Below are 25,846 nucleotides of genomic sequence, written 5' to 3' on the forward strand. Positions count from 1 at the left end.
ATTTATTTATACCTTTATAACACAAAATTATTAAAAATACCACATGCTGTTTATGTCACTAAAGCTATACCGGATACACAGCCAAACACAAATAAATAAAGCACAGACTTTCACAACAATTTCATATTATGACTACTCAAGGGTAAAGTCCAATTTAAACATCTTAGGCTCTGTTGTATCTTACTATTATTAACTTATATTACCATATTGAAGCATTTCATATTATATTTCTAGTAATTTCTATTACTAATGTAATATTAAGCCGGGCTTCTTTTCTTATGTGTGCACTCTTATTGCCATAAGTAAATGCCATAGTCATTTATTCCACAGGAGTTTATATAATTTCTGTATGTATTTAATTATGCGATTCTTTGAATTATCCTAGTAATCCCATCTCAAGACAAATTCAACAGTAAATTGTTTGTTATAAGAGGTGAATTTATAAATTATAATGCATTAGAAAAAAAGTGAATTTTATTTATCCTTTACACATTTAAAATAAAATAATTTGTTTTAGACAGACTTTAAAGTCTTTATACTATGCGCAGTATTCCTTACAATCTTATTTTCAGCACTTGCTAGCCATTATGTTGAGGCATCTTATGCCGTATACCAACAAGCTGCTTTTTATATAAAACGCAAAAGAGATTTTACCACACGAGTGACCGATGCCTCTCTATTATTTTATCAATTACATCATTATTTGCTGTCACTTTATTAAGACATGTAAAATATCTTATGGAAGGATATGCATTCTTCTGCGGACTATCCGGAATTGAACTAAGTATATCATGGAAGCTTTTAAATTTGCCAGAGCTTCTTATTTTTTCAACATACAGGAAAGATCTTAAAATAGCAAGAAAATAGTACTTTCTTATGTCTTCCTCACCATCGAAAGATAATGCGACTTCTGTAATAACTAGATGGTTTTCATCTGGTGCAAACACAGACAACCTAGTATCTATATCTATTTAAGATCTAACATATAATCAGCTAATATTTTTTCTGTTTCTAAATACCTCTGTATACAACTTATACATAAGTGGACGAAATAATAGTTTTTTGTATTTAACATTTAAAATACTTGGTTTGAATACGCTGGGTGACGTGCTCAGGAGGAGGAACCGTTGCCGCTCGTATAACATAGTCCAAGATAGAGATAGTATTGAGAGATGCTCTTTATTATGATTATTAGAATATCGGGATGTGCACGGACGCAGAGTCCTTGTGGCGCTATTGACGCTGAGCCTTTGGGTAAATGTTTTCCGTGGTTGTCCCATTCTTTGTTTGGGTGCGTGCTGCTTATATGGCTCAAGTTGATCTACGGAATTGCGATTCCGGCCTTTTGTTTTGGCGGGATCAATAAAGTCGTTTATCATTTATCATATTTAAATAGATTCTATTTTTATTAATAAAAATATGTTTATAAGAAAAGAATTTATTATTATAATAGTTGCTTTATGTAGGGTATACTGTAGAGTAGGAATCAGTGCATATAAGGGTTTACATACCAAAGAAATAGGAGATGGAATGTGTATAAGAGCAAATGGGTCAATATCACCCACACGAGAATTTATTTCTGAGAAGCTCAATTTAATGTCTTCAATGCGGTTTTTATCGCCGGGTGTAGATGCAAATTACAGTCTAAGTGTTACAGATAATGAAAATAATGAAGATGATAAAAATAGTGAAAATAGTGAAGATGATAAAAATAGTGAAAATAATATAAAAATAGAGTCAACAAGAGACTATAATAAGGATGTGGCATATAAAAAACTCTCTAATGAAGAAGAGAGTAAAGAAAAAGAGAAAAAGACAACATATCTTGAAGACTACCATCAAACAGTAATAGAGATGTTTCCTTCTTCAATCGGGCATTTGACAGTACATACTTCTAATGATGATTCATTCATTAGATTTCTTGAGTTTGAGCATGTGAGTAAGCATAAAATTGATATTTTGGCCTGTTTGTTTCTATTAGCAGAAGGAGCGGATATACCACTGAAAGTAGAAGGTGATAAAATCAATCTAATGCTAGTTTTGAAAGAGATTATAGCAAAATCTACTGAGCAAAAGAGTAAACCCGAAATTAAGCAGAAGAGTGAAGAGAAAAAAAATAAATTCTCTCTAAGTATGAAAGGTATGTGTAGTATAGAGAAGGAAGATAATACATTCAAGGATAAAAATGTGTTACAAACAAGAGCAGCAGATGTTATAAACTTCTTTATAGACAACAAAACAAACCCAGATATACGAGAAGGGGGTAAATATGCAGAGCCAAGAACATATGAAGAGTTTAACACAGGAAAGTTTTTAAACAATGCAAGGTGGCTAATACAGTATTATATATTTGAGTACTTGGATAGTGAAGAAAAAATAATTGAGTTTGCAAAGACAGTATATTCTATGCTTAAAGAGTGTATAGAACAGAAAAAGAGTGAAGGATCAAATAACGAAGTGAAATATCTTGAAAGCATTGTTAATAAGTGCTTTGTGAAATCCAGTAATGCTAATACGATTAAAGCAAAGCATATAATAGATATAATGGATGTAATATATGGAGAGTCTTCTCTAGAAAATGTACTTCCATTCACTGGTAGTATAGGCATGCCTGAATATAAATCTATTTCATCATATAATAGAAAAGAAGATTCCTTTAATAGTAGTAGCATATACAGCAACTGTGTTGAGGCTGGGTTACTTGGCTTGTTTTGCTGTTTGGCATATGATCCAAAGACTAAAAAGTATAATATAGATCATATGGGAGAAGTATCACCGGACTTGAAAAGGTTCTTTGATACGTACAATAAACAACTGGAGTCTGATACATACGAGATGCATATGGAGTGGAGTAAAGTAGTGGCTGATCTAGAGAATGAGAATATTAGATATCTAAAAGAAAATAGGAATGAGCTTGCGCCTGGTATAATAAATATGCTATATGTCATTGCCGAAATAACTGGAAGATATTCCGAAGAAGAAAAGTCTCTTAAAGAGCTCAGTACTCTTTTAGAAGAAGATGATGATGAAAAACAGAGTGAATTATTCACAAAGGTGAAATTATACCTGAAAGAATTATTTTTATCACTCTCTAAGAAATATACTGCGGAAGAAAACTCAGAATTAGCAAGAAGAGAAATAAAGATAGATATTTTAAAGATGTCGAAATGCTCAAATATTAAAAAGCAAGTGGAATTATTTGGAGAAGTAGTTATAGAATATAGTTATTTAAAATTAAAGGGATATGTAAAATTGTGTCACACAGCTAAGTATTTAAATGTCACAGCCTTCTATAGTTATACCTGTATTCTGACAGATAAACAATTCAATGAATTAGTTAATAACAAGAACAGTATTAAAAATCAGTCGGAAAAAACTCTAACAGATTTCCTACTTATACATCATGCAGAATTAGTGATACTGCGCTTAAAAAATATTTCCTGCGATCATAAGGAAGATCTAATGATTTCAGGAGAAAACAATTATTCCTATCCAATAGAAAAGTTTTTTTTATATAACTCACTAAGAACTCCCGAATCTAGAATGTATAAGATACATTATATTCGGAGGTGTCTCTTGGGGTATCCATTAAAAGAAAATGATCAATGGTCACGTTTTCTGTCTAATATGATAGGAAGTCTTTCACTGAATAACTTTTATACAGTGAAAGAAGTTTTTTTCTGCCCATTCTATAGAGGAGGGTTATACAAAACCTTTTGTAAAAAAGTTAATATACCTCTGGTGATAGTTGATAAGTATAATAAGCCAGACATGGATTGTTTAAATTATGAGAATTATGTAAATAATAGCAACATACTCAGTGGGTACATAGAGCTTTTAAAGTTATATTTACTAACAAAAGATGATGAAAATTATTTTTTAACAACTGTGATAAGATTCATGGAAGCTCATAGCAAGATTAGGCTTTTTTCGGTATTAACACATGATGGTACATCTATAGATCCATTATTAGAAATTGAAGCGTTTTTAAGTGGCTTAGATAGAAGTCTTCCAGAATATGAAAAAACCACAAAGCCCGATGATATGTGGGTGTTTTGGCTTAAGCTATCCCTTGAGTCAGAGAAATTCAATGATATTACATCCATATTATTTGACAAAATTGTAATTGATACGAACCTTATTACAATCAAAGGAATTAAACACGAATATACAGATGAAAATATTAACATATCGATATCTAATTTTAAAGAAAAATATCCGTCTAAAGTAGTAGAACATGTGCTTAATTTGATTGAAAACAACTCTGAATATGCAAAAAAACTTAGTTATTTGCTAGAAAAGTACAATGTGTTTTTGAAGATGCTGTATGCTAGGGATCCTGCTGGTATGAGAATGCAGAATTTATATGAATATCTTCAAAAACATGATAATCTAAATTAAATTAACCATATGGTCTATAAATAAATATTCAAAATTTAATAAATATTAAAACTTCTTATTGACTTTTCTAAGAAATCAACTGTTAAATTGATAAATTTCCGATTAAAGAAATTCACACATAAAGTATTGAAGAATCCTCTATTCTCTTCACAATTAAAATATTTTAAGAACAATAAATAATTCTTCTATAGAAGCTTTCAAATCGCAATTATTATTTTCGTAATATAAATTTTATTATTTAGACAGACTTTAAAGAGACTTTCTTTATAAAAAGAACAGTATTTAGTATATTTCGAATGTTTTAAACTCTTCTTCATGTTTCTCTATTATTTCATCAATTATATTATGGGTTTCTGTTTCTTTATTACGGTATGTAGAGTGTCTTATGGAAGGATATGCATTCCTTTGTGGGATATTTGGAATTGAATTAACTAAATCATGTAGGCTTGCCAATTCACTATCACAGAGGTCTTTTTCAAAAGTCAAAAAAAATGTATAAATAGAAATTAAATCTAATGTTTTTATATTTTCCTTTTTATGTGTAGACAACATGATTTTTACATTAGAAGTCTTGGGTATTTTAGATGCAACCAAAGCTAGGTCACTATCTATATCCTTTTTAAGATCTACCAAATAATTAATTATTTTTTCCTCTCCTTTTAAACATCTATGTATACACATTGCAAAATAATTTTCTACCTTATATAGTTGTCCATTGCCAAAGCTGTATGCATCCACGTATTTTAAACACTTAAGTGTTTTCAATGTGTATGCATATGCCCGTTTGAAATCAAGCAATATGGGATTTTGAATTTTTTGGGGGATAGTTGTTAGGTTTATAGCTTCTTTAAATTTTAAAATGAAATTAAGTATTTGTATACACGTGGACGAAATAATGGTTTTTTTGTATTTAACATCTAAAATACTTGGTTTGAATATTTTGGAGAATTTTAAGGTATAGTTAAATTCATCTAGTGCACGTTCTTCATCAGTCATTTCTCTATCACTTTTATCTAACTCGAAATTCCTTACTTCTTTGTAGTAGTTCATTCTATTGACAGCCCTATCGTCAAATTTCATTAATCTTTGCACATTGAATGTATTTAAGAGTTTATTTATTCTCATTGAATTTATCATATTTAATATATTAAATGAAATTGCCAGATTGTTTGAAAACTCGTCGTATATAACAGATTCTTCATTAAGAAAAGAACGAGAAATAGGTACTTCTTCGTTCAATTGTTTAACAATATACAACAAGGCACAATCCCTAGCAATAATTGTTTGACCTATATCACTATTAATAAATTCATCACGGCTTTTTTGAGGCGGGAGGCTATCCTGCTCCTTTTTTGTATGTATTTCTGCCTGCTCACATGTAATTATATTCGCCAGTTCTATGTCAATAGGAGCTATCAATGAAAACCCATTTAATCTCATTTTTTTAGACCATGGGTTTTGATGTTTATAACCATTATTTAAAGCATATAATTTAAAATACTTTCCTTGCTTTTTTGTTTTTTTAAATGCCAGTTTTAATTTTCTATAGCTCTTTTTGGTACCATTTTCAAGAGAATTAACATCATACAGTTTAATCATATTTCTATACTTTTTTTCTTTACTTAAAATAACCTCATCTATTGTTTTTTTTGAAGCTTCTGTAGAATAAGCAGCCTCTGCACTGTTAATAGCACGGGCAACTCTTACAGCCGGGTTAATGATGTCAGATTGGCTATCTATATTGTTCAGCATTGATATATTTAGTGGGCTGCCAAATATATCTATATTAGGCACTTGCATAGCATTTGGTATTAAACCACACATAACATAATGTGTTCCAAATACAATAAAGGATGCTGTATATACTTCTTTAATAAATCTCATTTAATATTAATGCCTTCTTCTCTATATAGATGTTTAACCAATCAAATTGACAGTTTGTTAATTAATAGTTGTTTTTCATATATAACTAACTTCAATACAATGATAATAATGATTAAATTACATGGCATGCCACTTGATAACTACTGGTGTAATATGATCAATACAGTTTTTATCGGAATGCCGGGTTATACATTTTCGTTATTATGAATGTTTTTAGCCTATTTATATAAATTATTTAAAAAGATTTACATACTTAAGAATATAACTTATAGATTATATGCTTAGACATGCCTAGTACAAGGCAGAGTTTTTTCTCTTATACTTGAATTCTTATTCCATGCCAGCTATGCGGTATAGTTATTTAATACAAAATTTCCTATATAACTCAATAGGCATCCAATTGTCTATTACTTCTATTCAAAAATTGAATATGGAAATTCTGTGCCCACACAAAATAAATAATTTAAATAACCCGAAAATAATTAAAATAATAATTTTCAGAGTGGTTTGTATTATATTATTAACTATTTATTTATTATAATTTCACTAGTTTAGGTTATTTAAGTTTAAAAAGACTAATAAGCTTATTGAGTTTCTCTTTCTCCACTTCACTTCCTTTATGCACTTCTTTCTTTTTATCTGAAAGCATTTCTGTTACTTTTTTGTAACTGGTTTCTATTTCAAGATACTGCTCTATATCACTAAGAGTAGAAATGCATTTTATGCTAATGTTGTTATATATTTGGTTAATTTGTGATGGCGATATGCTCTTTGACTCACACGCATATACTAGCGATATGACATTAACTATTTCAATAATTTTATCTGTATACCCAGAGTCCACCATGAGCTTGGATAGTGCATTTAAATATACAATACTGTTGTATTCTAAGAAACACTCATATATCTGTTTACTATAGGATTTAAAGATTTGGTTAAACCACCTGTTCTCTGTGTCACTATTCTCTTGCATATACTTCTCTATACAGCTTAGTAAAAGACCTGGCAATTTGTTCTCTATTATACTCAATAATACAGTTGTAATTGTTTCTATGTCTGTAGTACAGTTGATTATCTCATATAACCTCTGATTAATCTGTATATGCGGGAATATTTTATCATAGTTGTTTATAAAGGAAGTACGGCATATAATTTCTTTAAGTACATCAGGCTTGCTCAAATCACAGCTTCCTATGATATTAGATAAAAACCGAATTAATGGAGCTATTTTCGTGATTTCTCTATTGCTATCGCAGGAATTAATTAGCATTGCAGTTATAATCTGTTTTTTGTACCATAAACAATCTATTTTCCTCATTACTAGTAATGAATTTATGTTTTTAAATCCTGTGCTTATTTGGTTTTTAACTTCTTTTATAAACCCCTCTGAATTATTTTTTCCCAGTTTTATTTCCACATCGTTTGCCGTGCACTCAATATAATGGGTGACTAAGCAAGCAGTAAAATTATCCTTTTCTGTATACATATAAGTTAAATCGAGTATTTCTTTTTTCTTAGTAATATAAAAGGGCGTAATCGTTTTACTCGGTATCATACCTATGCCATTATCACTAATATCTATACTTATGGCCTTCTGATTGTCTATATACGTATACAATATAGTCAACTTCCCATGTAAATCACACCTGTTGTTTTTATGCACTTTTTTAACATTTTCAAATGCCACCATCACATATGAATTAACACTCATCCTTCTAAATAGCTTTGTAAGATACTTGTTTAGCTTCCTGTAGAATTCTTTATCTTCTATAAATTTTGATTTACATGCTTTCTGAATAAAACCATCAAGCATAACCACTTCCTTTACGTCTTCTTCTAGGATATCTACTAATGAATATAGCATATTTAATAATCCTGGGTAGATTTTATTATTATTATCTGCAAATACTTTTTTATTCTTCATAATACTCATACAAATATTACTCCATTCATTATACGCGCTTACACCAATGCTTTGGAATGGGCGCATGTAATTTTGAAAGAAGTTGATTAATGTCAATGAATATTGTTCTCTTGTAAAAATATACTGGCATTCCTTAGGATTGTACAATAAACAGCAAACAATCCCTAATATCGAAAGAGTCATATTATTTTCGACTTGTAGTAAATGTATTTTTACATTTTTATCTATACATGAAATATTCGAATTTTTAATTATATTTTCTAAATCAGGAATTTGCCTAGTGTTACTAAATGGAAGCACTTCTTCTTTTTTCAGTACCATTGGAATGCTTTCTAATGCATTAATATATGATAGAGTAGAAGGAATATAGAAATTGTCATCTGCATGTATAAATAACTTGTTATAGACATCATAGTATGCATCTAGATGTGTTGTATCACTTGAGTCAATAGTATCTTTTATATGGTTACTAAGCATTTTATGAACTGCATTATAAAATCCTTTTATGCCTTCCTCTGTCTTTAATACATAGTATATAAACGTCTGTATAAGAAACCCCGGGTTATTAAGGAACTTGCCGCTCTTAAATTGCTCTAATGTGATGGGCTCTGCAAATTCATTTTCTTTGTATAAGAAATACGCACTTACGAATGTTTTAAAGAATTCAATCAACTCAATGGTTTTTCTTTGGCAAACCCATTTATCCTCCCTTGATTTTCTCACAGACTTCTTTATGTTTAGGCTAGTGCTCATATACTCAATATTGTTTTTTCTTTTAATAGTAAGAGTTGGAGCGTATTGATCATCACTTACGTCAATATTTATATTAACTCCTTCTGTAATAAGAAGAATTGCTGCTAGAACATATTGCATATTTGGCAATACATCTTTTGATCTTAAAAATCGTATAAAACTATCTTCATTTGGTGTTTCAATTGGCATATCCTTATCTATAAATGGGAATAGATTTATAAGTGCTATATAATACTTATTTAAATATATATCTTTAATCCCATTTTCGAATTCTTTAAATAACGGCCTATCTTCATCTCTAATTCTAGTTAATATATGTGAAGTCCATTCACTGCCCTCTGAAGTATCCGGTGACACTGTATACTTAATATCTAGATCGGGTGTAAAGTCTCTTATGTTATGAATTAATCCCATCTTATCTATTATATATCCCCTTAATAGATTTAATGATCCATCTGGGTTTATATATACATATCCAGAATCTACTTTAATTTTAATATGTTGTGCATTTTTTACCAGAGACATAGAATCATCTCCATAAACTTGCTTTGTAATATTGAGTATGGCTATAATAATTATTATAGTAAAGTTTAGTCTGTTTCCTTTCATTTTTTCATTTTTAATGTTTTAATTTTTATTTATACTCATTTAATAGATATGCCCCATCTAACTGATTTACAGTTATACTCCATCTAATTGATTTACACCCGTAATAACCAGAAGTATTTGAAATTATTCTATGAACAGGTACATCCATTATATCCGATGAATTTTTATTGTTGAAATAGTCTATATTCTCTTTGGTGTAAATAATTGTATAATAAATGTACTTCTATGCTCATAGATCTAATAGTAATTGTAAGTGAATGCGTATGCTGTGTAACAATTGCCAGTGGCATTAGACATACTACACCATAGCACCTGTAAATGTCTTTGTAATTTGGCTTGCTTGTAGATCTATTAATAATAAATACAACTTGGCTATCTGGCTCTATTCTTGTGAAGTGTTCGTTGTTCTCATTCATTAATTCTATTGTGTTGTTGTATATTTTGTTGTTTCTGTGCGACCATCCATCTATTATTATTGCATCGTATTTTTTATATTCTACAGTTATTTCTTCTCTTTTTTTATCTAATAATGAAATCACAGAATTTGCTTTATATTCTGAAGAGAGGCTGTGGTAAGATATAACTTTGTGATTGGGGTAGGCATCATAAATTTCAGAAATAAATCCAGCTACATCGGCTCCCAAGTACTCATCCACTAAAATGACCTTTCCCTGCAACTCTTGTTTATTTCTTACTTTTAGCAAATAGTCCATTAAAAAATAAATGAAAAGCAAGCTAGAATTAAGACTGGAGACAAACAGAAATGACGTACTGAAAGAATGTCTTACAGACTTAATAGACGGCTTAGATATATCTATAGAGTCAAATGCCATAGTAGTAAAGCTAGAAGAAGAAGGAAGACTAATTAAAAATGCACATATTCTGGTGACATATACGAATTATATATTAAAGACAATTAACCAGCTTGAACAGTTCAATAATTAAATCTAGAAACAATTATTTATTGAGAACTTATATTTTTATTCATTTATACAGAGATATGCGTATAAATCTAAATTTTAGAGAGTTTTCTAAGCCTTCTGGTTATCATTTATTCTGAGATATTTCCTTTGTTTAAGAGAGACTGTATGTATTTAATGTAAGATTGTGTACCTCCCGATATACTTAACCCGCCAAATATAGGTACAAACTTCTTTGATGTACTTCCATTTCTGCAGCACAAAAGGATTCTTCTGTTCTTTGCTTTTCTTTGTATAATAGTACGTGCTTTTTTTGGATTATCAACTATCTCACTTAATGGGTAGAGGTACGCCTTGGGAACCGATATTATTTTATTCTCAGCAGATGATCTAATATCTACAATAAAGTATGACTCTGGAGAAGAATATACAGTTTTCCATGCTATTTCAGTTGATTCATCAATCTCATCTGCACTTTTACTGTTCGTAAGGATATCTTCGCTCACATCTTTACTTGCTGTCTTATGGTCTGTCTGCTCAATTGTACTTTTAGATGTATTTTCTGGTATTTCAGTGTTTTTTGTGATTTTAATCTCCGTTGCTTTTTTTATTAAATCCGTTAACTCGCATTGTGAGAATTTTTCATCCTTTTCTTCTAAATCCTGATTTTCCTGAAATATTCTTTCTTTTTTCTGCTCAACTGTCAGAAGAGAAGTGTCTCTACAGAGAGTACATAACTTTTTCTTAAGTGATAAGTTCATAAATTCATTTTTTAGTCCATTTATGTATGTTAGCCGATCATCCATCCCCTCTAATCCTATAATGACTTTCATGGCTTCTGTAGCCATTAATGAGCCCACCACACCACACATACTGCCTATTATACCAGCAGACGAACAATTGCCACTTGTATACATGCCAGTTGTTGGATGTACACATCTATAGCACAGGGTTGTAAGTCTGTATACATGCCCTTCCCATCTCAAAGATGATCCACATATATAAGGAATACTTCTAGACCTACAATAATCACTAAGTAAGTATCTTAATGGCCTGTTATCACCACAGTCAAGCACCAAGTCGTACAATGAACAAACACTCCACAGATTCTCTCTGGTTATTTTATTGTGTATATTATACTCCGCAGATGAAGAAAGACCAGATAAATTATCCTTGGCTTCTTTTGTCTTATATTTACCTATTGATAATTCTTTATACAGTACTTGCCTGTTAAGATTTGACTCTTCAACTACATCAGAATCGGAAATACCAATAGTTCCCACGCCCATTGCAGATAAGTACATAAGAACTGGCGCACCAAGGCCACCAGCACCAACTACTAGTACTCTGCTCTCTTTTATCTTTTTCTGCCCTTCTACGCCTATCTCCTTAATTATCATCTGTCTTGAATACCTGTCAATGTATGATAATGCCATGGGTCTTTCTTCTCTGCTTGATGTATTATTACTCTCATTAATATTCTCTTCACTTTCTGTGCTTTTATTGTTATTTACTGCATATATTTTCTCTACCATTATTTCTTCTTTTGTACTACTTGTTTGTACTTTGTTAGTAGTTATTCTGGGTATACATTCTACTTCTGTTTGCTCGGATTCTTCTTTTTCTTCTCTTTCAGCCCCTCCTCTCTCCGCAATTTTCATTAAAAACTTTGTTGGTCTTCAATTCTTTTTATTTGTTCTTTCATTATGGCCGACTCAGGACCTTCCCACTCCCTTAGCAGCTTTTCTATGTCTAAGTCCATTTCCTTTTCATTAATATAAATCATTCTCTTTTCTTTAGACATTCACTTTTTTATAAACAAATGACAGAAGAAGAAAAGCACAAAAATACAAAAATAGAAGGGGAAACCCCTGAGAAGGTCAGAACAAAAGAAGAAAAGATGAGAACCGCATATAAAATGGTGAATGAAACACTTTTAAAGGAGCATAAGTTCTGGTCGGCCGAACCACTTGGTAAGAAGTCGTCTGATATGGGCGATGCACGCTGTGATAGCAGCAGCCAGAAACCCACAGAAGTAAAAATACAAGATAACACTGATATAGTCATTAGAAAGGTAAATTTACAAACCGAATTATCCAGCGTGTGTAAGTTGCTACAGGATCATTATGTAGAGGACAAGGCATCTAAGTTTAGTCTGCAGTATTCTGATGAATTTATAAAGTGGCAGCTAGAGTCTCCCTATGTGTATCCAGAGTGGAATGTAGGCATATTTATAGGCGACGAAATAATTGGGTTTATATCTGCATGTTCTATAAATATTAGAATAAAAAATAACAAGCCAAACACAGCAATAGTTAACTTTTTATGTGTACACAGGGAGTACAGGAAAAGGAGGCTGGCTCCATTGCTTATTAAGGAAATAACAAAAGAGGTAAACAGAAAGGGAATATTCACTGCACTTTTTACTTCAGGAGAGAAATTGCCGTATATATTCACTCGGTCTAGGTATTACCACCGCATACTTAAAGAAGGAAATCTTGTAGAAAGTGGGTTCTGTGATCCAGAAGACATTGAAAAAATAACAGAAGATACAATTATTTTTCAAGACTCGCCAACTGTGCACTACCGAAGAATAACTGAAGAAGAAGTACCTTTGGCTTATAAAATGTACTGTGATAAGTACAGTAAGCCAGACATATCTATATCCGCAGACTTCACATTTGAACAGTTTAAGTATTACGTATACGGAAGAAAAGGACTTTCTGATATGTTAATAAGCGAAGATGGAAAAGAGTTTGTTTCTGTGTTTTATTTAGAGACTAAAACTGCTATTGGCACAGAAAACATACGCACAGCATATTTGTCATATCACACAATGCAAAATGGTGTTAATAGTATGCTGAGTTTGATAAAGTATTTGAAAGACTCAGATGAGTGTGATGTTTTAAATGCATTGAATTTAGAGTGTAACACAGAAGATATTTTGATTAAATCGGGATTTTTGACTGGAGATGGAATTATCAATTACTATCTTTTTAACTGGGATACAGAATTAATCCAACAATATAAAAACAGCTTCATACCGTACTAAGCAGTACACAGTCTGTGCACTGGTTTGCTTAGATTAAATAAATTGTATGTTGGGTGTTCATTTTTATTATTTCATTATCTTTAAATAACTTATTTTTATATTTAAATTTTATAAACCATTCATTCTTGTATATTTATGTAAGGAAGTACATACGCTTTAATATTTGTAAAATGTGTAAATTTATAAAATTAGTCTATAATACAACAGGAAAATGAATTAGTCTATAATACAACAGGCAATAGAAAGATCAAACACAGGATGTACGATTGAATAAGAAGAGGTACTGTATAGAATTAACCAAATATAAAATTAAACTAAAAAATATGGTTTATTCTTATTACTCAAATGGAGTGCACTGCCTTGTATATGAATACTTGTGCAGAATTTTATACTCTTCAGAAATTCTCTGTGCTCTATAGCTAAATCTAGTTGGGGGAACGTTTGTCATTGCTTGGTCGTTTACAAGACGGCCATTTACTTCGTATACACCTATCCACTCTTCCTTCTCTTTTTTAGAATAATTGCTCATTAGAACACTGTTTCTTGCTATTTCGCACTGGTCACACGAGGAGAGTTTCCATATCTGTGATGCAATACTGTACTCTTCCATGAGTGGCTCTCTAGTATAGTGGAACTGTAATGGGTCGTCTGTTGAGAGTGATACATTCAGTCCACGCTGGAAATACAGAGGAAATGGATTTTTTCTGTACTCTATAAACAAAGAATTATTGCTAAGTGGGGACATAGCAATCCCAATTTGCGACAGATAGTATAAATACTGCAGAACAGGAGATTTTCTGAGTTTCACACCGTGTGCAATGCTTTTAGCTGTTAGAAATGCATACACCAAATGATCAATATCCCCAGACTCACCTGAATGCGGCCGGAATACTATTGGGGATTTTTCCCTGCTCACACGCAGTCTGTTTATTAGTGTGACGTAATAGTACATATAATACATATAGTAAGAATATGGCGGATTATCCATATGTGTCCACGCAGAGGGATGCTCCTTTTCCATACTGGTTCTCTTTGTTTTTACGCTCTCATCATCAACAGAATCAAACCCTACTACATCAGCCATAAATCTGTCAATAATTACATCTTTATCCTCTACCGCACTCTCCTCGGACAAATCTATAAATTCTGTTTTAGGCCTGGCAGCAGATTCAATGACATCACTGAATACATTACCAAGAAACTCACCATAGTTCTTTATAGCACCATGCCCCTTGAAAATTCCGTATAGCCTCGGTACCTGTAAATACCATTTTATGTTCTTGTTGTATAGTTTGTTTTTATACACCCACCTGCTTAGCACTTCAAGTTCTTCTTTTTTCTTTCCGTATAAGGATACTCCCCATTCACACCTTAAATATTCTTTCTCCTCAACCTCATTGATTAGTTCCTGAGTTAACTCTGCTAAATACTTACCCTTGATGTAATTATCATGCTTTAAGAATACTTCTCTTAATATAGGTGTTCCATACGGATTGTACTTTGAATTAAACCTATCAAATCTATGAAATGTCTCTAAGTTTGAGTGCGTGCCTAAACTGTCCAAGCACAGAGTGTCCACCGTTTTATTTATCCCAGTGAATATGTCTACTAGTGTATGTGAATTTCCTAATTTATCCTTGTGTACCACATCAAATGGTTTCTCTCTAAGCTTCTTTTTTATGTAAATCAATAATTTTTTTGAGTTCATGCTTGCTGAGTGGTGCAAGTGTGTGTCAACCTTCACCACATTATAAAAGTCTTTATTAGAAAGATTTTTCTGCTCCATCTTCTCTTTACAGTTAAATTCGTTCAAATGGATTTTAAACTGTAATTCTAAGTACTCTAGTCGCTGGTAGCAGTAGGTTTTTAATGGTCCATTATGTATCATGGAATTAATAAAATCAACGTCTTTATGGTACTCTGTGATGCTGGGTATATCAACATCATCACCAACGAGTGACCAGTGGAAATTACTGTACGTGGCAGATATGTCATTAGAAACAGGATATTTATGCCAAGACTTGTTTTGTTTGCTGACTCTCATGTATTTCTTTCTTAGCTCAAGTGCCTGCAATAGCAGTGGAATTGTTCTGTATAATGACTCCTCTTCCATGCTTATATAAATTATTTCTTAAAACACTAAATATTTAAATCATATACCATAAATTAATATTATTTTTAAGCCAAACAGTCATAAGTAAGTGCAATATTATATTATATTTTACACACTGTATTAAAAAAACTGCACACTGCAAATTTACTGTTGTATTATAGTATAAAAGAAAAACATTTATTATTTATTGGTATTTGTGTAATAAATAACTCAGGTATAAGAGTATTTATTGGTATTTGTGCAATAAATAGTGATAAAATCATGCATTAGAGTAAAATATTCTAGCACGCACTGAAATACTACAAAAATCAAAAGCAAGCAAAAAACGGTTTTACTAATTTTCAAGCAAAGCACTATATAAATAGTAACAACAATCTAAATAATCTACTTTATGTTCTATGAGTTTTAGTTATTGTGTATAAACCCTATAAATCCTCTACTCTCTGCTGTACTTTTATTAGGTTTAAAATACTCGCAGGGGAATTCTTTAATAAATCTCGCAGGAGTGCCATATGTGCCTGGTTCTCTTTTTCCTTTATTATATCGGATTTAATACGGAATGGCTCTGCCAAAATACCAGAATAGAAAGAGAAGTAAGCAATAGACTTATAAGAAACAGAATAAAACGGATAACACACAGACACGATCCGGTCACCCTTGAAAGCTTTTGTATACTGAACAACTTCTCCATTTGTAATCATCTTTAATATTTCATAAGCAACCTCCACAGAATAGTGACTAAGCACAATACAGCTGTAGTTGTTATTAAAGCTGTACTCCTTTAATGCTTCAACGCGAGAACTGTGCGTATTTTCCTTTGATTCAATGCGTATATAATTATTTCCACAGAAATCATTTTCATCATTGGAAAACGTACAGTAGTGATACTCTATCATAGCAGAATCACTCTTATTAATGATTTTCTGAATTACTTCAGAAGAAAGCCGATTCTTTTCAATTACAACAAGAACTTTTCTGACTTTATTTCTGAACGTATGTGAGAGTGCTTTTCTAATCTCAGCAAAGAATCCCTTCTCAAGCCGTTCTGTAAAGCACCCAGAACAGAATGAACTTTGTGCTAAAAGAACCGATGCTATTTCTTTACAGCAAACACAATGCTTTCCTATGGCTTCTCGCATACTTATTTTTTATTTAAATCGGATTTATTTATATGGATATTCTGAGAAGTGCGCACCCAGACGGCTCTGATAATGGAAAGCAAAGAGCAGATTTACTAGAAAGTATAAAAGAAGCATCACAAGGCATAATAGAAGAAACAACAAAAATCAGCAAATGGGTAACACAAGCATCACACGAGTCACTGAGGGAGTATCAAAGACAGAAGCAGGAGTCTATTAGAACGGAAAGTTTACTGCAGACTACACTGGCGCAGCTTAAAGAGGAGCACGTAAAATTACTTGAGGAGAGGCAGATGCTAGCACAGGAGACAGAAACAGAACAAGAAGAAATAAAAAAGATAAAGGTGGCACAGCAAGAAATGGAAGAAAGGCAGGAACAAGCAACACTTAAAAAACAAGCACTAAGTACAACACTCTCACAGACCACAGCACAAGTGATTCAATTAAGAAGAACTTTAAAGCAAGAAGAGGAGAGAGAAGAAAAAGAAGGAGAGAGAATGAAAAAGGAAATAGAGTATTATGCAAATCTGTTTAATCTGTACATTAGCACAGTTGAGGATGGATCAGTCCTATTCCTATTTAAAATAGAAGGAAATGAATACTACTTCCAAATAAGTATGACAGACACGTACAGTATAATTAAAGCCAGTATTAGTGAGAAGTGCTATAAATCAGCATTGGACGAGTTAGAATCAACCCATGACTTTTTCTTATTTGTAAAGAGAATGAAAGAGTTATTTGAAGAGGAGAGTGCAAGAAAACAGAAAGAGAACATAACAGAATAAAGTATGCCCAAATAAATCATAAAGGTAAATATATCAAGATGTCCAAGGACCAACCAGAACTATCATAAATATTAGAATTCGGGTTATATCGGGTTTATAGTAGGCTATATCTGATATAATACTGTATTGTATGGCCTAGTAGCTAAATATTACTGTGGAATGTAGTTGTAATAAGACTGAAATCATTGATATTCATAATAATAATAATTAAAGAATTGAATTTTTGTATTTTTTGTATTTTTTGTATTTTAGAATTATTTTAATTTCTTGCTGGTTATGCAGGATTTAATTTACATCAGATAATTCGCATAGCCAGGGGATTTCTTGTTTTTTACCATTATACTAAAAAGGTTTTCTACGACTTGTTTTATCTGTTCATTTCTAATCCTAGCTTTCTGGGCTCTGTCATCAGTTATTTTACGCTTTATTGCACTGTTTTTAAACGTATGTGCAGGTGGCAGTTTAGGCAGGAAATCATAGTAGTTCTGTGGGTACTCTACTTGTGCGCAGGCTTCACTTATAAATTCGTGATCGGTATCTGAGGATACTTCCTCTTCTATCTCTAGCTGTGCAAGGGGGTCGCTGTTGAATTTGTCTAGTATTTCCACTAGAGAGGATTTATCGTGTTGTTTCGCAGTTGTGTTTATTTCCTGCATGAGGCAGGATGCATCTACTAGTGTAGGAGAAGTTCTTCTGCTTAGTTCGCACTGCTTCTTTAACCAGGCACTTGTGTATACCGTATAATTAAGGATGGATGTAGTGAACAGATCAAGTGCTTTGTTGTCTACTGCAGTAAACCCTTCGTTTTTTAAAATAGTGGAAATTACTGCTTCTGTAATGCTTCTTATACTTTCCATTCTCTTCAATTTTTTATGTTTGAAAAAGTAAGCGGAATTGCATTGTTGGACAGAATTGGTGTGCATTCGCACATACATGGTCTAGGAGTAGAAGATGACAATCAGAAGGGATCAGTGAAGGAGAGTTTAGAGTCACTTGACAAACAATCTAGCACAGAAAACCATTCAGGCATCGTTGGAAGAGAAAAAGAGCGGAAAACGCTGTTTCTTCTATCTAAACTAGTGGAAACACACAGAGGGAGAACTATTTTAATTACTGGAGAGACGGGAACTGGAAAGTCTGCGCTGGAATATGCGCTTTCTGTTGATCTCAAAAGAAAGGGGGTGCCGTGCAAGACAATTTCTGCAAGTGAAATATTCTCAAGCTCACTGAGCAAGACAGAGTCACTCACACAGGCAATTAGAGAGTCACTCGGAATAAAGGTACAGGAAACAACAAAAGTACTTGAGGGAGAGGTAGTGGACATTCAGTGCGACAGAGAAAAGGGGACATCTGGCAGGGTTATATTGAAAACTACAGAGGTTGAGTCTGCGTACACATTTGGTGCTGGTCTTATACAGGCAATGAATGCAGAGAGGATAGAGGTAGGAGACATAATCACAGTGAACAAAAGCACGGGGATGGTTAGAAAGAAAGGAAGGTCACTGTGCCAGAACAGAGATCACGATGCGATTGGCCCTATAAGCAAGTATATACCATGCCCAGAAGGAGAAATACTAAGAACACAGGCAGATACACACACAGTGACTCTTCATGAGATAGATGTTCTTAACAGCAGGCAGAGTTCTATGAGAATGTCTACAGGAGAGATACCTGCAGAGATAAGAGAGGCAGTGAATAATACTATGAAGGAGTGGATAGAAGAGGGAAGGGGATCGCTTGTTACAGGTGTACTATTTATTAATGAGTCAGACTTACTTGATGCAGAGTGCTACTCATTCCTTAACACGCTCTCTGAGATATCTGTCTCACCAGTTATCATTCTAAGCACAAACAAAGCCACGCTCACAGAAGAACAGGATTCTACAGAAAAAGACAGAAACCTACACGGAATGCCCGATGATTTCTACTCACGCGTCCTGGAGATTAAGCTCAGTAAGTACAGCGACAATGAAATCCGAGAAATAGTAAACCTCCGGGCGAAGGAAGAGAGTGAAAATCTAGAACCAGAAGGCGCGGGCGCAGTTGGTGATTTAGCAGTAACCTACGGACTGAGATATGCATTTAATATTCTATCAGCATTAGATGTATACGCAGACAGAATAGGCAAGAAAATAGGTGCACACGAGGTCAAGGAAATGATAGAAATATTCCCGCCAGTACATGCACACATACACTAATCAAATAAATTATGGCTTGTTATGAAATACAGTAAATATGCATTTAAGTACCTGTTTGCAATTGTGCTTTGTACACTGTTTGGCCACCAAATCACTACTCCGTTACTTTTAGTCTATTTAGTCTTTTCTCATACAGAGATGATTTACTTATATGGCTGGCTGTTATAACATACAGTGTATTATTAATACGCCTGTGCAATAATATTATTATTATGCGTATACTGCGAGTCTATTCTACTGCTCGGTATTTTATAAGCACTTCTGTATTCTCTTGTATATCCCGAAAATATATTTTATTTTCATGGATGGAGTTTGCAGCCAAGCACTGACTGAGAAGTACAGACCAACCCATTTAGAAAATCTAGTGGGGAATGTGCATATAACAGCTGGATTACAGGCACTTGTAAAGTCTGGGGACATACCGCACTTTTTATTTTTTGGTCCACCAGGGACTGGAAAAACAACTGCAGCCAAAGCAATTTGCAGAGAAGTCTTAAAAACCTCTGATAGGAATGTGATGGAATTGAATGCTTCTGATGAAAGAGGTATTTCTGTGATAAGGGATAAAGTAAAAGTATTTGCTTCTACATTTGGAATATCCAATAAAATGAAGATGGTTATTCTTGATGAGGCTGACTCAATGACTAAAGATGCACAGAATGCACTGCGCCGAATAATTGAGATATATTCTAAAAATGTACGATTTATTATAATATGCAATTACTTCACAAAAATAATACCAGCAATAAAGTCACGGTGTGCACCTTTCCGATTCGGACCAGTAAAACCATCAGAGATGTTCGGGTTTATTAAAGAAATAATATCAAAAGAGGGCGGCACTGGCGATACGTCTGGGATAGAAAGGGTCTGTGAAATATCACAGGGAGACATAAGGAAAGCCATAAATCTAACAAATGGCCTACTAATCACTGCGAACAGGGAAATTACATCCGAGAAAGTGAATGAGCATTATAAAGACATAAAAAAAGAAGAAATTGCAGAGACTCTTCATATAATGAGGACAGAGAATTTCCAAAGGGTGAAAAAAGAGTTTGAGAAGCATCGGGTAGAGTATGGCCTGGGATTAAAGGAAATCGTAAATGAAATAGCAGAGTTACTCAAAAAAGAGAACAATAACAATCAAAGCAGGTGCAAAGAAATGCAATATTTATCAGAGATTGAGCATCGTCTGGCCAGAGGTGCTTCTGAGACAGTACAGGAGAATGCACTTATTTCATATTTTTCAATGAAATAAAATGAATATTTCGATTAGCAATAAATATTAAAATAGAAATAATTCAAAGTAATAATAATCCAAACAGCTTAAACCCGAAAATTACAGTATAAGCATAAGATACGCCTAAATAATAACAAATATTCAACAGAATATTCTGTAATTATTAAATTTAAGACTGGTCCTGGCTATATCAATAGAAACAGATATAATATTTTTATTTGTATAAGGCAATGGAGAGAGGTGTTTTACAGTACATGCATAGAAATATTATGTCACATGTGTTTTCTGTGATAATCAGATGGTTTGATATAAGTAAATGCCTTTCTAGGTACTCATATTATGATTTAGTAGAGGCAGAGCAGTACATCCAAGGGAATCCCTTTGCAGGCAAACCTTCAATCACTTTATACTACTTTACTAAGACACTATTATTATTAAACATAAGCAAGGCGTACTCGGTGCATACGTTTATGTATGGTATAACAGGAGTGTGTGATTTTACTGCAGGATATTTACTGGACTGTCCCGTATACTTTTTAGTCACTTCTTTACTGCCGAATGAGATATATTCTATTATTTGTCTGCTTATAGTGGTATGCTATAAAAAAAAGGCACTGGCAAAGTATGTGGGCCCAGTTCTTGCTTTACTATGTGCTGAAGGTTCTTATGACAGGTGTGCACCGGGGATTAATGCGTACTGGTACATAAATATGCAGATGTTTAAAGAGTATCAAGGACTATTCCAGGATATGTTTAGGGCCTCGCATTATTTCCTTCTATCTCTTACACTGTTTAGTCGATTAATAAGTACTAAGCTGTACCTTATAATGGTGTTTAAGGATCTAGGCTACCGGGGATATGCTGTTCTATGGTGTATACTCAGCCTAGAGAAGTTTTCTAATGATAGGGTATTCAATTTATGCCTGGGATTGTGTAGTATTGGTGTATTTATAGAGTATCTTGTGTGGTATATGCTTATATACTGTGGTGTAGGGAACATGAACTTTTTATGCTGGAGTAATGTGATAACAATTATTTCAACGGGAATAGCTACAGTCCTGCATGAAAGCAATGTACAAAAAGAAAAGAGAAGAAAAAGATAATTTACTAGGAATGATTTGATTAGTCTAACAAGGGAACACCCATAATAGACCAGAATGCAACTGAAGCTCTATTTAAATCGTCGCCTAGTGCGTCTTCCTTTAATATAGTCACAGAAAAAGGAAGGGCCGGTGCGGATGGGGCATTGCCCTGTGCTAGAAAGAATACAGGAATATAACTCATGCGTGTGGTAAGTGCGGCTGGCCAGTCATTAAATTGCCATGCAGAGCCGTCCAAGAACACAGCCGAAATTCTATCGAATGACTCTGCATCCTCTGGGTCATTTATCAGCTTGAATTTATAATTGCCATATGTTACAATGTCTTCATTATTTTTAATGTGCTCTGTGAATAAAGTGGATCTTATTAAAGAGTCATCTCGTGGGAGTAAAATATACTGCATGCCAGAAGGCTGCACAGCCTTTAACTCCTCATATGACTCAAGTAAGTGTGTTATTAAGACAGGATGCCTCCTGGGCCTTCTCATAACAGATACTTTTGTAAGAGGGAGAGGTGCCAGAAGATCAGAAAGAATCCTTTCTCTGTCCAAGTATGAGACAGGTTCAATATTAGAAGACCTGCATGATGCAATGTACTCACCGTGATCAAGAGTCCTTGTTACGTGAAGATAGCATATAGAAGCAAGGGAATATGGCAGGTCCCGTGAGTTTGTGTAAGTGCTTTTTGTGGTGACAGGGAAGGTATTCTCTCCAATGGTAATTTTATCTGAGTCCAGCTTAATCACTGCATTTTTAGATATTTGTTTTCTAAGTATGAGTGTGGGATCCTCTGCCATATTTTAAAAAAACAAAAAGAAAATAAAAATCTAAAAAGACATTTTTATTCCTGCTGAGCACACATCTTTAAACACAAATTATTGCAGAACTGGATGTATACTGGCAAATCCACAGAATAACCATTATTACAGTAAATATGCTGGGTAAATTCATTCATATCGTGTATAAATTATATTTTATGCGATTTTTAAGGGATTTATAGTTCTGTAAACTATGATGTTTCCAATTTAGGAAATATTTAACGGTTTTATGCTTTTATTGCAGTAATTCTTGTTTATTCCTGAGTAAATCTGAAGATTAAGCCGTGCATAAACAGAAAAATTGAATAACTTAAAATTAAAATATTCTGCGTATGCCTTTTATTAATCCGCTGGAATGACCCGGAATAAGTAAGTGCACTTATTCCTGTAGTCTCAGAAGACCAGAGACATCTGTTGTGTGCTTAATCCAATTTTCATCTGCATCAGAAGAAAGGCTCTTAACAACTACACTGGACACAGCCGTCTTGCCGTATTTGCACATGTACTTAATCACGGCACTTGCTCTGTGTGACTCAGTTGTATGAATGGTAAGAGATGCATTCCTGGTGATTTTGGACAGTTTCCAAGTAAGTTTTCTGCTGGGTGCATGGTACTCGTATTCTCCCTCCTTGCACTGTACACTAATATTGCCAATGGTATAATCAAAGACAAGGGAGGTACTGAACATATCGGGATACTTATCCGGGGTGAAGCACAGAAGAATTTCAATGGTCTTTGTGTCAACAAGAACGGCTTTAACCATGGGTAGATCAGATATACTCCCTGCGTACGTATACGTCATGATTGTTGAGTTTTTAGATGGGCATGTAAGAAGAGTAGTTATTCCCTCTCGATGCCTGCACACAGATGAATCGTACTGTATATTCCGCAGGCCGCACAGGGACCTAGAATCTATTTTCAGTGACATTTGACCCACATCCTCAGAAGGATTTGTGGATATCTGTCCATAACAGCTACTAATGGTCCTTCCCTGTGATAGTCTAAGGAATACTTTATCTGCCACCTCCACAAATACTTTCTTTTTAGGCGCTAGAGCAGATGAAGGTGCCGTGCTGTTACTGCTCTTTCTTCTGGGAATGGGAAATGCAAGATTCCTTGAGGTTAAGTAATTATCAATGTATGCATAAATAGTGGCATGCTTTTTTAACAGCTGTATATCCGATCCAATCGCCAGGTCAGAAACCATTGAGTATAAAATATGCTTTGCAATAAGTTGGTCTTCTGAGTTAAGGAATACCCCCTTGAAAGTCAAAGACCCGAATTTCTGTGATAGAGAGAAAATAGGTCCTTTTTTACTATCATATATGTGTAATGGACTTGTATACGTAAGTAGTGCAGTACCTTCACTCGTCTCTATTTCCACTTTAGTAAACATTTGTATTGTTTACCTGACCATTCCTAGAAATACAGAAATTTTGTTTATTTGTTATTGTTATACGCGTGCAAGTGTTTCCTGTCATGGAATATCCGAAATTCGGGTTATATCGGGTTATATCTTAATTACAGAACTATCCAGTATTTATTATAATTATTAGTCTAATGCATTCTGTGCCTACTCTAAATCTGCGTATAAACTCATTGCATTGGCTATAAATGCTTCAATATGAAACATGTCCTTTGTGCCTGCACATAGCCTGGCAGTGTACTTAGAGGCAATTTCAGTGATAGACTTAGCCACTTCAACCCTTTTCTCTCTCTGCAGGAGCCCCTCTAAAATTGTCTCAAAAATGTATGTTGATGGTACTTGATTATTCAGTAACTTATAAATCTTCTCTCTGGTCTCAACCAGTGCTTTAACAGACGGCGTACTCTCTACGCTTCTGATGATTTCTATTATAATCACATCCCAGGGTGCTACAGCAAGTGGTTGTTTATGCACGGCTAATTCCAGCAGAGAAAAGGCCTTGCGCATATTCCTGTTGGACCTATTAATAATTTCTTGTTTAGTCTTCTCTGGTATGGAAATATTCTCTTCTGTGGATATGTGACTAATTACACCGGAAATATCCTGGTCACTCGGTGCAGGGACACGGCATATAAGAAACCTGCTTTTAAATGCTGGGATTAAGTGTGAGAGAGTATTCGTCAGTAGAACCAGCTGAAAATTGCACGCACCCTTTTCTAAAACCCGGCGCAGTGCCATCTGTGCCCCAGTTGACAGTAAATGTCCATCGGGTATAAAAAGTATTTTTGGATGAGAAACCTTTGTGCCTGAATGGGTATTTCCATCTTCATTTTGATTCTGTGCGTGTTCATACGACTTCATTAGGTTTTTTATAGATTTAGTTGCCGATATGTCAGTTGCAATTTTCTGAAGGATCTTTTTATCGTATGTTCCCATGCCTTCTAACTTTATCTCTAGGACTTCCTTGCTCTCTAAGACTTCTACATCAATTGTTTTTGACGGGGATACCTCGTATGCTGAAGTATACGAAAAGAAGGATGGCGTATTCTTAAATGTGTGTTTAAGAAATGCAGAGAAAAGTGTTCTTTTACCAGCCCCTTCTGGTCCTACGAAAATAATATTTGAAATAGAGCTAAATGGAAGACTGTGCAAGATTTGTGCAGCTGGGACTCTTTTCATGTCTTGCAGTGTTTCTGGCGTGTATTTCTCTTGTAGCATTATAAAAGAAAAGAAAAAATCCCGAAATATTCAAAAATTCACTTTTTATGGGTGCACTCCCATGAAATTCTCACCAGAAATATGCATTTAAATAGCAGGCGGAGTGACTCGCTCTACCGTATTTATAATTATTTAAATGGGGAGGGTGTAAAATTATGACTGGTTTAAGTGGATTATAGCATACTATGCAGGATAAAGGATAAATTAGTGAAAATAGTCGGTATGCATAGACTGAATATTTTGGTTATATTCGGGATATAAACAATTCTG

The 25,846-nt window shown here is 33.6% G+C and overlaps 18 protein-coding genes across 18 annotated transcripts; 7 read left to right on the forward strand and 11 right to left on the reverse strand.

The window, feature by feature from the left end:
* Nucleotides 1–989: 989 nt before the first annotated feature.
* Nucleotides 990–1,379, reverse strand: NEPG_00326 (uncharacterized protein; the record flags this gene model as incomplete). Its single annotated transcript, XM_013202704.1, has 1 exon — nt 990–1,379. One exon carries the CDS (start codon nt 1,377–1,379, stop codon nt 990–992), a length of 390 nt encoding a protein of 129 aa, XP_013058158.1.
* A 40-nt stretch (nt 1,380–1,419) lies between these two features.
* Nucleotides 1,420–4,401, forward strand: NEPG_00327 (uncharacterized protein; the record flags this gene model as incomplete). Its single annotated transcript, XM_013202705.1, has 1 exon — nt 1,420–4,401. The coding sequence occupies one exon, from the start codon at nt 1,420–1,422 to the stop codon at nt 4,399–4,401; it is 2,982 nt and encodes a 993-aa protein (XP_013058159.1).
* Nucleotides 4,402–4,683: 282 nt separating this feature from the next.
* Nucleotides 4,684–6,285, reverse strand: NEPG_00328 (uncharacterized protein; the record flags this gene model as incomplete). The annotated part of the gene is made up of 1 exon (XM_013202706.1): nt 4,684–6,285. The coding sequence occupies one exon, from the start codon at nt 6,283–6,285 to the stop codon at nt 4,684–4,686; it is 1,602 nt and encodes a 533-aa protein (XP_013058160.1).
* A 556-nt stretch (nt 6,286–6,841) lies between these two features.
* Nucleotides 6,842–9,571, reverse strand: NEPG_00329 (uncharacterized protein; the record flags this gene model as incomplete). The annotated part of the gene is made up of 1 exon (XM_013202707.1): nt 6,842–9,571. One exon carries the CDS (start codon nt 9,569–9,571, stop codon nt 6,842–6,844), a length of 2,730 nt encoding a protein of 909 aa, XP_013058161.1.
* Nucleotides 9,572–9,721: 150 nt separating this feature from the next.
* On the reverse strand, nt 9,722–10,404 carry NEPG_00330 (uncharacterized protein; the record flags this gene model as incomplete). Its single annotated transcript, XM_013202708.1, has 1 exon — nt 9,722–10,404. The coding sequence occupies one exon, from the start codon at nt 10,402–10,404 to the stop codon at nt 9,736–9,738; it is 669 nt and encodes a 222-aa protein (XP_013058162.1). The 3' UTR covers nt 9,722–9,735.
* NEPG_00331 (uncharacterized protein) lies at nt 10,295–10,522 on the forward strand (the record flags this gene model as incomplete). Its single annotated transcript, XM_013202709.1, has 1 exon — nt 10,295–10,522. The coding sequence occupies one exon, from the start codon at nt 10,295–10,297 to the stop codon at nt 10,514–10,516; it is 222 nt and encodes a 73-aa protein (XP_013058163.1). The 3' UTR covers nt 10,517–10,522.
* Nucleotides 10,523–10,607: 85 nt separating this feature from the next.
* On the reverse strand, nt 10,608–12,283 carry NEPG_00332 (uncharacterized protein). Its single transcript, XM_013202710.1, has one exon. The coding sequence runs from the start codon at nt 12,150–12,152 to the stop codon at nt 10,623–10,625; it is 1,530 nt and encodes a 509-aa protein (XP_013058164.1). The 5' UTR covers nt 12,153–12,283; the 3' UTR covers nt 10,608–10,622.
* Nucleotides 12,284–12,313: 30 nt separating this feature from the next.
* NEPG_00333 (uncharacterized protein) lies at nt 12,314–13,595 on the forward strand (the record flags this gene model as incomplete). Its single annotated transcript, XM_013202711.1, has 1 exon — nt 12,314–13,595. One exon carries the CDS (start codon nt 12,314–12,316, stop codon nt 13,541–13,543), a length of 1,230 nt encoding a protein of 409 aa, XP_013058165.1. The 3' UTR covers nt 13,544–13,595.
* Nucleotides 13,596–13,868: 273 nt separating this feature from the next.
* Nucleotides 13,869–15,656, reverse strand: NEPG_00334 (adenosine monophosphate deaminase 2; the record flags this gene model as incomplete). Its single annotated transcript, XM_013202712.1, has 1 exon — nt 13,869–15,656. One exon carries the CDS (start codon nt 15,654–15,656, stop codon nt 13,881–13,883), a length of 1,776 nt encoding a protein of 591 aa, XP_013058166.1. The 3' UTR covers nt 13,869–13,880.
* A 191-nt stretch (nt 15,657–15,847) lies between these two features.
* NEPG_00335 (uncharacterized protein) lies at nt 15,848–16,795 on the reverse strand (the record flags this gene model as incomplete). The annotated part of the gene is made up of 1 exon (XM_013202713.1): nt 15,848–16,795. One exon carries the CDS (start codon nt 16,793–16,795, stop codon nt 16,082–16,084), a length of 714 nt encoding a protein of 237 aa, XP_013058167.1. The 3' UTR covers nt 15,848–16,081.
* Nucleotides 16,796–16,827: 32 nt separating this feature from the next.
* Nucleotides 16,828–17,639, forward strand: NEPG_00336 (uncharacterized protein; the record flags this gene model as incomplete). Its single annotated transcript, XM_013202714.1, has 1 exon — nt 16,828–17,639. One exon carries the CDS (start codon nt 16,828–16,830, stop codon nt 17,578–17,580), a length of 753 nt encoding a protein of 250 aa, XP_013058168.1. The 3' UTR covers nt 17,581–17,639.
* A 196-nt stretch (nt 17,640–17,835) lies between these two features.
* Nucleotides 17,836–18,515, reverse strand: NEPG_00337 (uncharacterized protein; the record flags this gene model as incomplete). The annotated part of the gene is made up of 1 exon (XM_013202715.1): nt 17,836–18,515. The coding sequence occupies one exon, from the start codon at nt 18,513–18,515 to the stop codon at nt 17,871–17,873; it is 645 nt and encodes a 214-aa protein (XP_013058169.1). The 3' UTR covers nt 17,836–17,870.
* On the forward strand, nt 18,453–19,778 carry NEPG_00338 (uncharacterized protein; the record flags this gene model as incomplete). The annotated part of the gene is made up of 1 exon (XM_013202716.1): nt 18,453–19,778. One exon carries the CDS (start codon nt 18,453–18,455, stop codon nt 19,776–19,778), a length of 1,326 nt encoding a protein of 441 aa, XP_013058170.1.
* A 301-nt stretch (nt 19,779–20,079) lies between these two features.
* NEPG_00339 (uncharacterized protein) lies at nt 20,080–21,130 on the forward strand (the record flags this gene model as incomplete). The annotated part of the gene is made up of 1 exon (XM_013202717.1): nt 20,080–21,130. One exon carries the CDS (start codon nt 20,080–20,082, stop codon nt 21,031–21,033), a length of 954 nt encoding a protein of 317 aa, XP_013058171.1. The 3' UTR covers nt 21,034–21,130.
* Nucleotides 21,131–21,175: 45 nt separating this feature from the next.
* NEPG_00340 (uncharacterized protein) lies at nt 21,176–22,949 on the forward strand. The gene has a single exon (XM_013202718.1). It carries the CDS (start codon nt 21,246–21,248, stop codon nt 22,116–22,118), a length of 873 nt encoding a protein of 290 aa, XP_013058172.1. The 5' UTR covers nt 21,176–21,245; the 3' UTR covers nt 22,119–22,949.
* NEPG_00341 (uncharacterized protein) lies at nt 22,107–22,911 on the reverse strand (the record flags this gene model as incomplete). The annotated part of the gene is made up of 1 exon (XM_013202719.1): nt 22,107–22,911. One exon carries the CDS (start codon nt 22,909–22,911, stop codon nt 22,138–22,140), a length of 774 nt encoding a protein of 257 aa, XP_013058173.1. The 3' UTR covers nt 22,107–22,137.
* A 306-nt stretch (nt 22,950–23,255) lies between the features above and the next one.
* On the reverse strand, nt 23,256–24,328 carry NEPG_00342 (uncharacterized protein; the record flags this gene model as incomplete). Its single annotated transcript, XM_013202720.1, has 1 exon — nt 23,256–24,328. The coding sequence occupies one exon, from the start codon at nt 24,326–24,328 to the stop codon at nt 23,312–23,314; it is 1,017 nt and encodes a 338-aa protein (XP_013058174.1). The 3' UTR covers nt 23,256–23,311.
* A 108-nt stretch (nt 24,329–24,436) lies between these two features.
* Nucleotides 24,437–25,576, reverse strand: NEPG_00343 (uncharacterized protein; the record flags this gene model as incomplete). Its single annotated transcript, XM_013202721.1, has 1 exon — nt 24,437–25,576. The coding sequence occupies one exon, from the start codon at nt 25,574–25,576 to the stop codon at nt 24,506–24,508; it is 1,071 nt and encodes a 356-aa protein (XP_013058175.1). The 3' UTR covers nt 24,437–24,505.
* Between the last annotated feature and the right edge of the window lie 270 nt (nt 25,577–25,846).

This window comes from Nematocida parisii (assembly GCF_000250985.1).
Source record: "Nematocida parisii ERTm1 unplaced genomic scaffold supercont1.1, whole genome shotgun sequence".
NCBI lineage: Eukaryota > Fungi > Microsporidia > Nematocida > Nematocida parisii.

Coding starts and splice junctions, on each gene's coding strand:
- NEPG_00332 (XM_013202710.1), bottom strand. CDS start 12,152: ATGAAAATTGCGGAGAGAGGAGGGGCTGAAAGAGAAGAAAAAGAAGAA.
- NEPG_00340 (XM_013202718.1), top strand. CDS start 21,246: ATGGAGAGAGGTGTTTTACAGTACATGCATAGAAATATTATGTCACAT.